At 46.0% G+C, this 16,495-nt stretch overlaps 1 protein-coding gene across 1 annotated transcript; it reads left to right on the plus strand.

Annotated features, from left to right (window-relative positions):
* The first annotated feature begins 333 nt into the window (after positions 1 to 333).
* Positions 334 to 12,022, plus strand: LOC138445580 (glutathione S-transferase Mu 1-like). The gene is made up of 9 exons (XM_069599488.1): positions 334 to 490; positions 793 to 868; positions 1,285 to 1,349; positions 1,650 to 1,731; positions 1,829 to 1,929; positions 2,652 to 2,747; positions 2,835 to 2,945; positions 11,494 to 11,632; positions 11,787 to 12,022. The coding sequence occupies exons 1-8, from the start codon at positions 455 to 457 to the stop codon at positions 11,581 to 11,583; spliced, it is 657 nt and encodes a 218-aa protein (XP_069455589.1). The 5' UTR covers positions 334 to 454; the 3' UTR covers positions 11,584 to 11,632; positions 11,787 to 12,022.
* Positions 12,023 to 16,495: the final 4,473 nt, after the last annotated feature.

Genomic DNA, 16,495 nt, shown 5'->3' on the forward strand with positions numbered 1-16,495 from the left:
TCACCTCTTTTTATCGCACCGAAGGTCTGTTCTGGAAGACCGCAGCTATCATGGGTTATATTAACAAATCATGGGGGAGCGTTAGGATTGCCTGAGGTTCTCATCTTCCTGTAACATGGGCGGATTTAATGTTATGATTCAGGCTTGTTTCCCAAGGGCACTGGAAACTAACCCCCGGTTAGCTGAAGTGTCCCTGGGGTCGGGAACCAGGCCAGGCCAACCTCGGCGGCCTTTGATCTCTAGGGGCCCAGAGATTGGCTTCCGCAGGAATCTGCTGAGAGAGAGACAAGAGTAGACCCTGCTCTGCCAGCTGGGAGCTGAGTCAGGGGCTGTGCTGGGGGCGGGGCCGAGAAGAGGGGCCCCTGCTTTCTGCCCGTTTTCTCCCGGATTCAGAAGACCAGTTTCAGCCCAACTGCACTGGAGCTTCTGTACTCTGAGCGTCATAACCTGCACCATGCCCATGATTCTGGGTTACTGGGACATCCGCGGGGTGAGTGGGGGTCCCCCAGGGTGGGGAAGGTGGAGGCGGGTGGGGAAATGCTGCGCCCCCTGGGAAAATGCTGCAAAGCTGAGGCCGGTTCAAACCAGAAACTTCCACAGGACTTGCTGCTGCGGAGCCCCTGTCCCCTCAGCCCGATCATCTTCTCTGGGTGCTGGCATGTGTGTGTGTGGCGTGGGTGGGCTGGTGCAGGTGACGGTGCTGAGGGAGTGGGAGGTGTGGAAGTGACCTGGAAGAGTGAGAGTTCTGCAGTCAAGACTGACGTCTGCCCTCTGTCCCACCATCTCTCGCAGCTGGCCCATGCCATCCGCCTTCTCCTGGAGTACACAGACACAAACTATGAGGAGAGACAGTACTCGATGGGAGATGGTAATGAAATCCTTTTTCTGTTGTAACTTCTGCTCAACTCATGCTGATTTGTTGCCAAGCAACCCATGTTCTGCCTTTGTTGCTCCCATCCCTTAAACTCCACCAGCTGGAAAAGGGACCTGCCTCTTGCCAAACCCTTTGTGGGTGCAGCTGTCCTCCAAAGCAGGCCATGAGAGCCCCTGTGGCAGCCTTGGGCTCCATTTAGTGCTTGCATTAGCTCTCTGTAAGCCTCAACTCAGGAAGGTTCCAAATCCTTCTACGTGTGCTTTCCCCCAAAGCTCCATGTGAGATTAGAATCCAGTTCAGAATCCATATCCATCAGTTCAGGGGGTCTTGCCTCTGACTCCTTGGTAGGTCCCCCGGGAAGGAGGGTTGGATTTGTGGGAGATTGTTTCACTGCATCTTCGTTTTCTCAGCTCCTGATTATGACAGAAGCCAGTGGCTGAATGAAAAATTCAAGCTGGGCCTGGAATTCCCCAATGTAGGTGCAGGGGTTGGGGTGCTGGGAGGGGGAGTGGACAGTGTCTCCATCCATCACCTTTCCTGGCTTAGAGGTTTCAGGAAGAGGTGCCTTCTGCTCTTGTCTCTCAGCTTCCTGGTTCTGTTTTCTCCCTTTCCATAATGCTCTGTATCCCAGCTCATCCCTCCATTTTGCAGCATATTATTTAGTGCCCACCATAGTATTTAGGCTCTGTGAGTGCCAGGTTTCATCCCTTGGTCAATGGAAGGGGGTACAGGGGAGTCTGGTGGTGCAAATAACAAGACTCTGTTATACTTCCAGCTGCCCTACTTAATCGATGGGACTCACAAGCTCACCCAGAGCAACGCCATCCTTCGGTACATTGCTCGCAAGCACAACATGTGTGAGTGGGTCTGGGGTTGAGGGCAGGGGTGCAGGTCGTCATGCCTGGGCTGGGCTGGAGGAGATACTGAGGTTGAGTCTCTGTTTTGTGGCCACAGGTGGGGAGACAGAGGAGGAGATGATTCGTGTGGACATTTTGGAGAACCAGGTTATGGATGTCCGCTTGGCCATGGTCAGGATCTGCTACAGCCCTGACTTTGTGAGTCCTCTCACTTGGGGGGACAGCGTGTGAGATGCTTGTCACAATCTCATCGACTGGTCTTTTAGATTTTTACTTCCTTAGAGCTACTTATCCACCAAGACATTTTCTTGGAAAATCTGATTCAGTTCCCACCAATCTTAAGAGTCCAGCTTCTCCTGGATGGAAATTCACTTCCTAGACAGGATATTTTCCTCCTTACCCCAATACCTCCTCTCTGCATCTAAGGCCGAAACACGTGTCCAGTGGGCAGCTCAGGCTTAGACTTTATTCCTCTCCCTCCTTCCTTTCAGCTTCCAGTTCTCTCCAACTATCCAGAAACTGCTCAGGCGTCCACACCATTCTAGTCTCCTACACTGGAACATAGGACTTCTTCCCTGGTCATTTTAGTGTTGATCAGCCTGAGGTCTGAGGCCCAAGCTCCGCCAGGTCTCACAGCACTGCTGGTCTGACCCAGGGCAAGTGTCTGGAGCTGAGTGGTGACAGGTCCAGGAACAGTCTGTTCTGCCCTTTGCCTTCCCATTGCTTCTCACAGATAGGAGATGGTTCCCATAGGAGTCTAGTGAACACAGGTGGGTTGAATAGCCCCTGGGCCCTGACTCATGTACAGTCAAGGGACATGAGTGGTCCCCTGACAGCTGGGATCAGACACAGCCCTGGGAGGACTGCTCTCTGCCGGGGGGTCTGTGTGTGAGGGTGGTGACAACTGTTTTGTGTCTCAGGAGAAACTGAAGCCCGGTTTCTTGAAGGAGATCCCTGAAAAAATCAAGCTGTTCTCAGAGTTTCTGGGGAAGAGGGCTTGGTTTGCAGGGGACAAGGTAAGTTGGCCGGCTGTGGGGGCGGGATAGCTGTCATTTTTTCCTGGTTCAGAGTTCAGTGCGCATTCATGCTTTGTCTTCCTGCAGCTCACCTATGTGGATTTCCTGGTTTATGACGTCCTTGACATGCACCGCATATTTGAGCCCAAGTGCCTGGACGCGTTCCCAAGCCTGAGAGACTTCATTTCTCATTTTGAGGTGATTCCCTTAAACCCCTTGTATTTACATTTTTCTTCTCTTCCTTATTTTCCCTGATTTTGTAGTTGGAACTACAATGAAGAATAGCATTTATGGAGAATCTTGTTTACCAGAATCTCTCCTCAGTTACTGATGTGTATTGTGTCACATTTAATCTTTATAACATTCCTACATGTGGAACAATTATCCTGTCCATTTTACCGATAAGGAATTAAGCTGAAAGGATAAGTAATTTCTGAAGGTCACACAACCAGTCCAGGCTGTGCTGGGCTCCCAGTCAGACCATCTGGCTTCTACAGGCAGCAGTCGGTGCCTCTCTGTTTCCTGTGCTGAAATGAAAAGCTCAGGTCCTTTTATTGTCTGGGTTCACAGTTCTGGAAAGTGTGTAGGAAGCAGAATATTCAGGAGATGGTATGCAGCTGGCATTAGTAGAATGGGACACAGTAGGATTGATATCAAGTACTAAAAACAGAGACGATATATTCTCCTGATCTCCAAAGGGCTCTGCAGCAATTGAGCCTCCACCTGTTGTTCTGAGATTGTCAGATCTGTAGTTGGTGCTGGGATTTGGGTACATACAGAGGAGTCCTGTGCAAGGATTTCATCTTGACACCTCTTATGGTGGGCAGTTCCTTTACTCCTCATCTCCAGTCCCTTTTTCCTTCCTGTTATCCCAGTTTCCTTCCCAGAGATGCAGTAGTACATCATTTTAAGTCACATTCACTGATCTGATCCTCTCCCCTGTAGGAGACACTGTGTCAGGCACAAGTGGGATACAGAAGTCATGTAGTCCTGGTGCCCAGCCTCTTGGGCTCAGTGCAGCTGGGGAACTATAGGAACCCTGAGCAGTGTGGTATGGGTGGAGCCACCTTGGTTCTGGAGGAGCACAGCCTGACCTCACCTCCCAGCTCATCATTCACCAACTGGAGAGCAGCAGGGTCTGCTTGGTGACAGATATGGGAATTTGGAGCTCTCGTCCAATAGGTTTTTTGGCCTACAATCTGTTTTGTATTCCTCCTTCCCATACTGAAATTTGCTTTCTCAGCTAGTTCTCATCAGCTCTGGTTTTGGTCCAAGGCTTGTTGCCTTGATAATTTTGCAAGAGCTGGGGTGACTGCCCAGCAGGGAGGATGGGGACTGATGTGGCCTGCAGTGTGGCCTGTTGGGCCCTGGGCTGTGGGGCACAGGCAGCCCTGGATCTTAGAGTCCTGGGCACTCTTGGGCACTGTCTGTCTTGGTAGAGTGGTGCACAGGTACACCTGAGTGTCTCACTGTCTGGTTGGCTGTAGCAGGACTGAGGATGATGTAGGCTGAGGCCAAGTGAGAGTGGACTCAGGTCCCATGCCAGGCAGTTGGTCTGTGTCTTTTAAGTGGACCAGTCTTGCTGCTCCACACCTTCCTATCAGGTTTCATCCATGTTTTGCTGAGTAATTGGGTGAAATGTGGTCTCCTCTTTATGTTGCCTGGCCGCTTTCTGAGCCCTTCAGTTTTGCTAGGCATTCATCCCTCTGTGGGCAAACCCTGTGAAGTAGGAGCCTTTTGTGAGGCAGAGATTATTTTTTGCTTGATGAGAGGAACAAATACTCCTATGATGAGATGTCAGTGGAGAAACATTTGACACCGCTTAAGAGGAGTGAGTTTTGACTTTATTTGGAGACCTTCAATTTTGTTTGGAACCCAGGAGACAGCTTCTGATAGAGCTCTGAAGATGTAGGGTAGGAGACAGTAGGTCTATGAATTTTTGGCTGAGATATACATATAGTCAAGCATGCATCTTGGTAAAAGATTAATGCTAATTATTGAAAAGCAAACATCTCAAGTCAATGATCTTAGTGCTTTTCTCTGTGTAGGAAGATGGGTAAATCTGGAGTCATGAAAATTCTTTTTTTGAGATGCATCCTAACTCTCTGGGGACCCCAGGTCTGAAACACAGAATGTTTCATCCTGGTTTTCTTCATCCTGAAATCTCCTCAGGGTGGACTGTCTGTGGTTGATGTGGTAGATTGAAGCTTACCCCTTTCTGTAACCAGTTAAGGGGGACTATCTTCAGGCTTTTACTGGTCATGGAAACGATGTAAGATTTGCATTCATTCTTTTATTTTCATAAATTTTTTTAAAGTTGTTTACTTAGTTTTGGCTGAGCTGGGTCTGCGTTGCTGGGCCTGGGCTTTCTCTGGTTGCAGGGAGCTCGGTCTACTTTCTAGCTGCGGTGCTCCGGCTTCTAACGCAGTGGCCTTTCTTGTTGCAGAGCAGCAGACTCTCAGCACTTGAGGTTCAGAGCTGTCGCTCTCAGGCTGTGGAGCACAGGCTCAGTTGCCCCGGGGCATGTGAAATCTTCCCAGACCAGGGATTGTACCCATGTCCCCTGTTTTGGCAGGCAGATTCTCAACCACTGAGCCGCCAGGGAAGTCCTTCATTCTTGACAAATCCTTTAAAAGGCTGTAAATTAGATTTTGGGTGAAGTTAAGTTAATCAGGCTTAGTCTCAGGTCATTTGTGCTATATTTACATATCTGACATGAAGAGATTTTTTAAAATATATAATGTTTTTGGCTACATTGGGTGTTGGTTGTGTCATGTAGAATCTTCCGTTGTGGCATCCGGCTTCTTCTGCTTGTGGTGCATGGGCTCCAGAGCACATGGGCTCAGTAGTTGTGGTGTGCGGGCTTAGTTGCCCCAGGGTATATGGGATGTTAGTTCCTTGACCAGGGATTGAACTGCCTTCACTGCACTGGAAGGCAGATTCCTAACAACAGGACCTCCAGGAAAGTCCTCTGATACGTGGAGATTTGCAAGACAAACACAGTTGCTTTCAATTCCCTGAAGAACTGGGCTGCTACCTAAATGATATCAAAAGATGGATTTGACCCACTACATTTATTAAAATTTTGCTTTCTTATATGAGTAGGTAAATTTCCAACTAAAGTGGAAATCAAAAGATTTCTATATTCTAGAACTTTAGGGATCAGTGTATCATGTGTTCAAATGTTTGCAGAAGGCCCTCTTTCTGAGTGCACAAGTCAAACTCAGTCCTGTTTACCCTAGGTCAAAAACAAAAGCAACCAACCAAACAAAACTCCCAAACCAAACTCCAGTATTGCTTTTATTAAGTACCAGGCACCAGCCTCAGTTGGATCCAGGGTATCGGAAGCATGGACGGCAAGGCAAGAGAGATATATAGATATAGAGAGAGATAAGGGAAGAATTTGCAGTTAAGAGAATAGAGGAGAGAAAAGAGGCTGATATTCCTTGGTTTATGCGGAAAGCCAATAAAGCCTCAGACAAGAGACTTGCTCTGTTCACATAGGCGGCAGGCGAACTCTCGAATAGCGGAAGGTGCCCTACCTTGGGCACCTTCTCGACTGGGTCTTAGAAGCCCAGGCAGGAAAATGAACTCAAAGGGCCCCTGCACTCCAGGGAATTTGCCTGAAAAAGAGTGAAAGAGAGAAAGAAAGTACGACATGGGGAGGCCAAGCTTGTGTAAGACCCGTAACTTTATTTTCAAAAGGAGCTTTTATACCCTAATTTTTACATAATGGAAGATGCAGAGTCATGCAGGGGCAGCAGTCCTGACCCTTATCAATACCAGGCTTTCTTTCTGCATACCTTTCTGTATACAAAAGGTCTCAGGTGATTTACATTATCTTCTGGCCAGGAGGCCTGTTAACATTTTATGGCTCTTTTCCTTGATAAATGTTAATCAACCAAAAACCTCATTTTCCCTTAAAGTGTTTTTTCTTTATTCTGCATCACCCTCAAAGTACTAAATAAAGTTACATTCCTAAAGAACGAAGGTGCAGTGGGTTACCACAAAGAAAGTACTTAACTCACAGATCTAATGTTGTTAATGCCAGGGCTACTACCTGTTTTTTCTATATACCAACTATATCAACAAATAAAAGATATGAAAACTTGGCAGCTAGTATTGGCTCAACAATGAAACTGTTAACCAGTTCTATTCTAATGATTTTTAACTTCTTGACAGGCTCTACATTCCTAGAGTATTTTAAGCTTCCTATGCCTCTTGCAGTTGGGAGGCTGTAAACAATCACATGCGTAGTTGTAAAAGTCTAGATAAACTTGTCAGGCAGGCTAGAAAGCCATCAGAGGGGTTTTTGGATTGAAACACTCTTATTATGCCCAGGAGACTTATTAACCAAAGCTCTAAGTTGATTTTCTCTGAGAAAGGTGGTCGGGGATAGCCCCCTGTTAATGTCAGAGGAGTTGGTGAAAGTCATAAAGTAGTAAGACAGACAGACTCTGGTTTTTGGGGTAGATGCTCGAGCAGTTCCAGGGGATCCCTTGAGTCCTGATCCGCCTTGCCCGTCAGGTCTCTCCACATAACCTTGTCATGGGTGGGATCTCCCGTGCTGGCTCCCGGCAATTAGGCCCTGAATCTTAGATTGCCTTTTTAACCTTATGGTGTGTGGGCTCAGGTAAGCCTGTTGGTTTCCTCTGTTATCTTTAATTAACATTTCCTGAGAGGCAGATGATATGCCCTGTCTTATGCCAGGCAGGGGCGCATTCCCCAGTGAGACATGTTTGTATATCCCCACAGTATAATCAGGTAACAGAGATATAACCATCTTACATAAGGCCTGTTCAAATATACCACTTTTTAGCATGTTACTGAGTCCATGTTTAGTCTGCTTGCTGCACAGTGGGCCAATCATCTGAGAGATGAGGTGCAGACTGAGAAGCTGGCAGACTAATGTCTCAAAATAACCATCTTATCAGGGTCTGATGCCAGGCTCTTTTATATAGCAGAGAAGGGGGAGGTGAGGAAGTAAAGTAAAAAGGTCATTAATATTGCAAACATCTCCTGGAATTGCCAGTTGAGGGGGGGGTGCGGGGGATATGTTAATTTTTTCCTTCCTGTAGCCATCCACATGTGGACAGGGTCCTGAACAAGGGCACTCTGGCTTAACATTCAGGCACAGGGGTAGGGTTCCCCAAGGCAGGCCGTTATGTATGGAGGGTATCCTTGTAGTGAACAAAAGCAATGGGAAGCAAGGTTTAAAGTAAAAGAAACAGATCTGGCCTTCTCTGTGGGTAGAGTGGGTAAGAATCTGCCTGCCAATGCAGGGGACATGGGTTCACTCCTTGTTCTGGGAAGATTCCACATGATGCAGAGCAACTAAGCCTGCACCACAACTCATGCGCCTGGCTCTCGGGCCTGAGAGCCGCAGCTACTAGTCTGTGTGCTGCACCTGCCTCCTGAAGCCCCGCACCTAGAGTCTGTGCACCACCACAGGGGGAGCTACGGCAATGAGAAGCCTGTGCATCATAATGAAGAGTAGCCCTCACTGGCTGCAACTAGAGAAAGCCCAGCTCATAGTGAAGACCCAGGGCAGCCAAAAGAAAAAAGATACAAATCTTAAAAAAAAAAAAGAAACATCCAACATGGAGGCAGATTTTGTTCTTCCCTTTAACAAATAAACTTTCATCTCAATTCTATCAACTATCAATATTTTACCTTTAACCATAGCCCTTGTAAGGATCCTGTTAACAAGTCTTGGTCTTACAAGGAGTCCCAGAAACCTTCGTTTTTATTCCCTGGCCATTTACCCAGTTCTGTCCCCAGTGAGGGGTTGAGCCAAGGGACCCAGGCTTTTTTTGTCAGTCTTTATTGGATTGTTTGGCATATTGCCCTGAGCAATTGCTGGTGAATTTTTGTACTTTCTTCCCTTTAAATTTTTCCTACACTGTGGTAAATAGAGTGGATTTGTTTGGGTCTCTTTAACATTTATGGGGACTGATAAGGGGTCTTTTTGGCTCGTCCAAAACATCTTTTTTGGTAGTGCTGTATCAAAATCTTTAATTTCATGCCATCAAAGTCTGTTTCATCTTTCATACCTCTTAATAGGCATCTAAATATTTTCATCCTATTGGGACCAGTCCCTTTAAAATTTCGAGTTTGTAGGAAGAACTCACTTGACTTTCCCCTCAGCTTTTAACTATTCCCTTGTTAATTAACCTAATGAACTTTAATTATTCTTTTGTTTTTATTAGCATCTGTAATATCCATTGAGGGGAAGCTGAGACCATAAATAAAACTCTAGGAACAATGTTTGTTGGTTGGTTGATTGGCTTGAAACTAAGGAAGTTCTTAAGTTTAGCCACCATTATATATCTGTGTATCCACCCTTTAGTTTGATTTTTCCATAGGGACCAGCTAAACAACTGTTTTCAATGAGAGATCTCTAAAAATTTACCAATTTGGCAGGTTTCCCAGTTTAAAGGATCCATTGTTAGAATTCTTAGTCATGATTCAAACCAATAAGAGGCAAGAGGAATCCCCACAAGAGAGTGCGAAGGATGCATCCTTCTCAAGAGCCAGGAAGCTTACTCACAAATATCGTCTAAGAGAGTAAAGGACTTTGTTGTGCAGGGAGACACAAGGAGCATTGAAATAACAAAGACCCTTTATGAACTGGGCCCCCTAATGACACATTTACCTAATGCTAGCGTAGCTGGACAAAAAGACCCTTGGAATCACAGTCTATGCAACTTGCTGCCAACCATACACCGTATGTGTGCCTTCACGATTAGAGAGACTAAGCTTTCAAAGTGCACTGGAAGATGCCTAAGAAGATGAGGTAGAACTTTTACGTCTCAAGGCTACAGGGAGACGATGCAAGTTCTTCCTAGAAGGACTTTTGTTCCCTTAAGGTCAGCATTTGAAAACAAAACTTTTTTTGGCCAAAATAATCACAGTTTTACCAGGCCTTCTAAATCATTCAGTCTTTTTGATCTTAAACCCCATTCCTCTAGCTGTGTACTAATAAAAAAACCCTAATTTTGAGTGTCAAAGAACCCCTTTTGACCATTTTTAGGATGAAATCTCCTTGGGATAGTTTGCCCAATTAAGTAAGTATCTGCAAGTATAAACTCCAGTCTTAGGTTGGCAATCTGTCACCCCTCTTTCTTTTGTTTATAAAGCTTTGTTTCCCATTTCACAGTATGTTTGTCAGGATAAATTTCTTCTGATAAGTGTGTGTGGTGGGCCGTTCGGCTGTTTGTGAGCTTAACTCTCCTCGTTGTCACCCTGTAGTCATTTCAGGTCTTTGATATGTCTCAGACAGTCTGAAAACATAGTGGGCATTGGGAACATAGGTTGGCCAAACCTTTGTGTGTGTCCCTGGATGAGCAAGTTTCTTTAGAAAGTGGGATTCCCTATGGGATTGCTGTGTGGTATGAGGACTTGCCTCCACCACTCCTGCAAGTTTCTCAATTGCCTGAAAAAGCCTTGCTTGGCCAGGAGGAGCCCTGTCCCTTATCTATGGAGCTAAGAGATCTCGTGTGGTATGTACACTATATTCCAGCCAACTCTGGTAAATTAGTCAGTCCAAGGAAGGACACCAACCAGTCCCTGACCTACGCACCCAACCTGAACCTGCCCAGTGTCTCAGCTGGGTACTTTCTCAGTATCTCTAAAATGAGATGGCAGGAAGCTTTTTCATGTATCAGTAAAGAAAACTCAGGACTGTCAACCAAGATGGTAAATGGCAGATCATGAGAGATTCACCTAAATTCATATGATCACATACAGAGGTGGACCGCACAATGGGCCTTGCTGGTACCAAGGCTCCAGCTCCTTGTAAGCTTCCAATCCCAGTAAGAAGTCTCATTTGAACTCCTTTGTGGTCACTATAACTGTCGACTGGAAACAAAGCCCACACAATGTAAGAGCAGTGAGTTTCCCTTTTAATTGGAGACCTGTATGCTAGGAGACACCCTCTCAGATACCTCAGATCTCTGGGAAACTGCGTTCAGGAGGTGGAGGAGGAGGTCTGGAAAATTGGAGTAATCAATTATACATCTTGGTAAAGAGTACTGCTAATCACCAAAAGCTAGGGATCTCAAGTTACTGATTTTACTGCTTTACTCTGCATAGAAAACTATACAGACCTAGGTTGATTATAGAGTACTTCTTTAGATGCATCTTAACTAACTGGTGTGTATCCAAACCAGAGAATGTTTCATCTGTTGTTTTCCCATCCTGACTTCCCCTACGGGCACACTGTTGGTGGGCAACTGTCAGGACTGGTCACTTAACTGTTTGTATAAGCGGATGATGAGTGAGTCTCCTTGTTTTTTTTTCCAACTATGAGGAAGGGGGTGCAGCAGAGAGACCTCAGAATTGAGAGGGAGAGCAAGCAGGCTGCATTCTAGCCATATTACTTCTGTGCAGTGTGAGCATGAGGGAGGTGCTTATCTTCTGTGTGCCTCAGTTTCCCATCTGATAAGTGGTCTCAGTAGAACCCATCTTGCAGGGGAGTCATTTAGAGATTCTGAACCTATGTCATCATCTCCAGCAACAAGCACTGGGTGGAGTCTCCAAATGTCCTGTTTTATCAAGATATCACTTGAATTACAGATAATTGGCAGAGCTAACGTTCCAGAGCTGGGGACACGAGGAGGATGGTATTTTGTCCCAATATTTGACTCCATGTGGAAGGGCTATATCTCGGTTGCAAACTTAGGGAGACCTGCATGAACCATAGTGGGGCAGTAAACCTGAAGCCTGACCTTTTTCCCACCCTCAGGGCCTGAAGAAGATCTCTGCCTACATGAAGTCCAGCCGCTTCCTCCCAAGCCCTCTGTTCCTGAAGCTTGCCATGTGGGGCAACAAGTAGTGCCCACAACCAGGAGATGGGCGTGAGGAGCCAGTGCCTTGGAGACCAGGTGGACCTTCCTGCCTGCGGAACCATCTGTCTTTTTCTTTCTCTTGTTCACTCTAGATGGTGCCTTAACCCCCTTATCTCCCTCCCACTCCCCCTTTCCATCCATCCTTTAATTCAGTTTCCCATTTTTTTTTTCTTTTTTCTTTTTTTTTTAGCAAAGATCCTCCCCCACCCCACATTATCCCTCGTGCACTAAAGCCATGTAGACTATCCTTCCCTTCCATGGTTGCTCCTTCATTGAGGAGCCCAGTCAGGTCCCTGGCCCATGGAGCTGTGTTCTGAGCTCCCAGCGTTGCCCTGAAGACCAGCACTGGCCTGGTGTGAAGTCCGTGCTTCCCAGTGTGGTTCCTGCCCAGCCTGTCTGATCCCAGTAAAGCCTTATCACACCTGCTGTGTCCTGTCTTATTCCCTCCTGACTTCCTGGAGTCATGACCTACTATGTTGGGTGTGTGGTGGTGTCCATTTTCCCTTCTGTTGTGCTCTGCAGGGCTGCATGGATGGGCGTGTGTGTGTGTGTGTGTGTGTGTGTGTGTGTGTGTGTGTGATGGGAGGTTGGGCACAGGTGGGATTATACTATTGCTTGTTCATTCCTATCTCCACTTCATGCACCTCTGTTTCTTGGCGTGAGGTGTCTACAGAAGGGGGGCCCTTCTGTGCCTGGTTCCCTCTTTAATTCAGCATTCATGGGCTGCCTCCTTTCAGCTTGTAGTACTCTGTGTCATGGTTCAGGGGGCTCTGGGGTGCTGGGGAGGTCTGAGTAGTCTACTGATGGAGTGGGATCCTGTTGGATTCACTTCTGTCACCTTCTCCTGGAAGTTTTCTCTGCTTTAGATACTCTTCATCTGTGTTCTTACAACATATATCAATAACATTTGCTTCCAGTGTATTATAATCATTGTTTTGCTTGTTTTTTCTCTAACTTGGTCATAAAGATATTGAGGAGAGAATCCATTTCTTATTTGACTTTATATCTCACATCTATTATACTGCCTTGCAACAGTAAATGTTCAATAAATGTTGGAAACGTGAAAGAAGTATCTCTAGTTAAAACCCTGGGCATCTCTAGAGGCATTTCATGGACTTAGAGCTCTGCATAGAGGTGCCTAGCTTCCTGGTGGTGCTAGTGGTAAAGAGCCCTCCTGCCAGTGCCGGAGATGTCAGAGATACAGGTGCGGCCCTTGGGTGGGGGAGATCCGCTGGAGGAGGGCATGGCAGCCTACTTTAGCATCTTTGCCTGGAGAATCCCATGAACAGAGGAGCCTAGCAGGCTACAGTCCATGGAATCGCAGAGAGTCAGACTCAACGGAAGCGACTCCACACTATATAGTTTCTTGAGCCACTTAATATAAAGAATGAACATCAGAAGATTTGAAATCTATAGGTCTATGGGAAAGCCATTCGGTCTCCCTAACTGAAGCATGTAGTGGGCTGTAGCTGGCCCTTAGATAACTTGACCTGAAATGAGCAGGGCTAGTGTGTGGACCAAAGTGTACCCGCTCTGTGCAGTCAGGAGGGAGAATGCCATTTGAGGTAAAGTGTAGGCCTCATCAGATAACAATATGATTGGCAGGTCCTTGAAAGAGTGGCTGGATGGTGAAGTTGGGCTTGTTATAGCACAGCCTCAAGTCTTGACTTGGCCTCAAGTCATCGCCCTCAGGTTCTTTGGAGAAGAGTCTTGTTGGGTATTTGTCTCAGTGGTCATTTCTTGTAGTTATTAAGCAAAAAATATTAAGCAAATGTAGGAATAATGTGAAATAAAGATTTTTTAAATAAATGTTTAAGTAAAACTGCTAACATAAAAAAGTCCAGTAAACTAATAGTTAATGAAACTTATAAGTCAGTAAATATTTTTGGTTTTGCAAGCCATGTGGTCTATATCATCACAATTGTTCACTTTTATAAATATAGTGTGAAAGCAGCCATGGGACATACATAAATGAATGAATGGGGCTGTATTTCAACAGAACTTCAAAAACAGGTGAACTTATTTCTCTGACTCCAGATTTATATGCTCAAATTGAGAGGGCATAGCTAGTGTGGGAGGGAGGGTTAAGACAGAGGGGACATATGTATACCTATGGCTGATTCATGTTGATTATATGACAGAAATCAACACAATATTATAAAGCAATTATCCTTCAAAAAAATAATAAATAACTATCTAAAAACTTAAATCTTAGACTCAGACGTAAGAGGTGACCATGAAAAAAACCCTAAAGAACAAAATAACTCAATCCTTTTTAAGAAATGAGGCAACATGTGATAATGAAGTGGAGAAGGCAATGGCACCCCCACTCCAGTACTCTTGCCTGGAAAATCCCATGGACGGAGGAGCCTGGTGCGCTGCAGTCCATGGGGTCTCAAATAGTCGGACACGACTTCACTTTCACTTTCACTTTCACTCTCATGCACTGGAGAAGGAAATGGCAACCCAGTCCAGTGTTCTTGCCTGGAGAGTCCCAGGGTTGGGGGAGCCTGGAAGGCTGCCGTCTCTGGAGCTGCACAGAGTCGGACACGACTGAAGTGACCTAGCAGTGATAATGAAGACAGTTGCAAATAAAGGTTGAACACATTTGTTTAAATGTGAAATATTTCTTCTTAATAGCATTTCTTGTTTTCCATACTGTTCATCGTAAACTTGGCTCCTTTTGTAAATTCTTGGAATCCTAGTTTGCATTTTGTTATTCAAAATGTTATAAGCAAGTGGAAAATTTTTGTCCCATATATAATTGGTATCTTGTCTGTCAGGAAGCATTTAACAGGAGGCTTGTAAGTTTTGATTTTATCTTTGCTGAAAATAGCTGCCTTGTAAGACAATACAAATACACAATGTTGAATAAAACACCTCTGCTCCATCAGAGCTTTGGTCCCCATGTCTTGCTTTCTCTCCCCACCCCTCTCTCCCTCCCACCCCCCCTCTCTTTTTCAGGCTGATACCCTGGAGCGCAGAGGCCTTCTGGGTTCACTTTCCTGCCCTGGCTTCCTTCCCCGCCTCGAGAGGGCGCCTGAGGCCTTCATGAACAGAGCAAGCCCCGTGGAAGGGTTTTTTGGCTTTCTGCATAAACCAAGGAATATCAGCCTCTTTCTCTTTCCTTTACTTTCTTATCAGTTGACTCTGGACCACCAGGTTCCGGTCCATTAAAGGACCTCAACATTTGTCAATGGTTATTTCTACTGTCTTCTTTTAAGATTAAAAAATGTTCTCTATAACCTAAAGTTACACAGACAACACTTACAAACTCAAAAAAAAAAAAACCAAAAAAACGAGCAAGATGAAGACACATTTAGATTCTGCTCTTTGTATTTATGATACTATTAAGCTTGTGTTCTGAGGCTATTTCATACAGAAACACTGTTAATTCACTGAGAATTCAGAAGGTCAGAAGTAGAGCTGGAGGGAATTATGGAAGACCGCACAGAAGAAAGACCACAGGCTAGACCTCTCAACTGGATACTGGACACTGTAAGTTTCGATGTCTTGCACAGTGTCCTCTAAAATATTAGAACCTGTCAACATTTACAGTCAAGAGAGAGAGCACATGTAAATCCAGAAGACGACCACACTGACACTGAATATCAGTGAGGCAACCACCAGCTGCATCAGGCCCTTCAGCCCCCTCTCCGATTTCCTGAGTCCCCCTGCCCCCTGCCCCCTACTGCCTTTCACACATCCACTGCCCCCACTGGTGGGACCCCTGAATCTGGAGGCCGAGTCTGAGAGCCTGCTCAGCAAGCCCTCCTCCTCCTCTTGCAGAACTGACCTCTTCCTCCTGACCCCATCCTCCTGATGGGCTGCCTGTGCTCGGGGCCCAACCCTGTGTCCCCAGCTCCTTGTCCCAGCAGGCACCGCCTTTTCTCCTGCCTTCAGCCTCCCTCCCTCTCAGTGCCCCTTGGGGTTTGAACACTGAAAATCTCTTCCATACTTAAAAATTCCTCCCTGTATTTCCCAGAAGACTTCCAGCCTTCATTACCCAGGATGGTCTTACTTATGGTGCTGCTATATGTCAGGATCATAGTGATTGTTTTTTCATAAAGGAAAACGATACATGGATGAATTAGACTGCATTATGTGTTACAGCATCTGCTTTACCTATTTTAAACATTCCTATTGTGCTTAATGTAGCTTTGGAAAGTCATTTTCTCAGTGAAATCTAGTGGTGTTTCTGTCAGTTCAAGATGCAGAAAGGTGAGAATTGTAATTCCTCATTATGTTATGAAATGTGTAACTATTGTGAAGGTCAGCACGTTTGGTGACCATAGTCACCATCGCTTCCCTGTGGGCAAAAGGACAAGAGAATCCACTTGACCCTGAGCCACATCCTGAGTCTGGAGCCAGAACTCATCCATGAGGACAGGCAAGGAGGGAATGGCTGGGACCATCCATAGAGGGACTGAGCTCTGCTGGTCTCTGCTGACACACTCTGTCTGCTTCCAAAATTAGCAGAGATGTGCAAACTCTAAGTCTGTGATTTAACAGGGATTTGAGAAGGAAATGGCAACCCACTCCAATACTGTTGCGTGGAGAATCCCAGGGACGGAGGAGCCTGGTGGGCTGCCGTTTATGGGGTCGCACAAAGTCGGACACGACTGAAGCCACTTAGCAGCAGCAGCAGCAGCAGAAAAAGTCTATCTGTCTTCCAAGCCCCACTCCATACTATCCCATGGTGATTTGAATCTTCTTGGAACAATGGTTCATGCCTTTCTATCCTACAAAGTGTGCTGTGCTGTGCTGTGCTTAGTCATGTTCGAGTCTTTGGGACCCCATGGACCGTAGTCCGCCAGGCTTCTCTGTCCTTGAGATTTCCCAGGCAAGAATATTAGAGAGCGTTGCCATTTCCTCCTCTAGGGGATCTTCCAAACCCAG

Source organism: Ovis canadensis, chromosome 1 (genome assembly GCF_042477335.2).
Source record: "Ovis canadensis isolate MfBH-ARS-UI-01 breed Bighorn chromosome 1, ARS-UI_OviCan_v2, whole genome shotgun sequence".
Taxonomy (NCBI): domain Eukaryota; kingdom Metazoa; phylum Chordata; class Mammalia; order Artiodactyla; family Bovidae; genus Ovis; species Ovis canadensis.

Excerpts from the sequence above, each read along its gene's own strand:
- LOC138445580 (XM_069599488.1), top strand. The coding sequence starts at position 455 with ATGCCCATGATTCTGGGTTACTGGGACATCCGCGGG. Across the intron at positions 869-1,284 it reads ACAGTACTCGATGGGAGATG|CTCCTGATTATGACAGAAGC; the intron begins GTAATGAAATCC and ends TCGTTTTCTCAG. Across the intron at positions 2,748-2,834 it reads CTTGGTTTGCAGGGGACAAG|CTCACCTATGTGGATTTCCT; the intron begins GTAAGTTGGCCG and ends GTCTTCCTGCAG.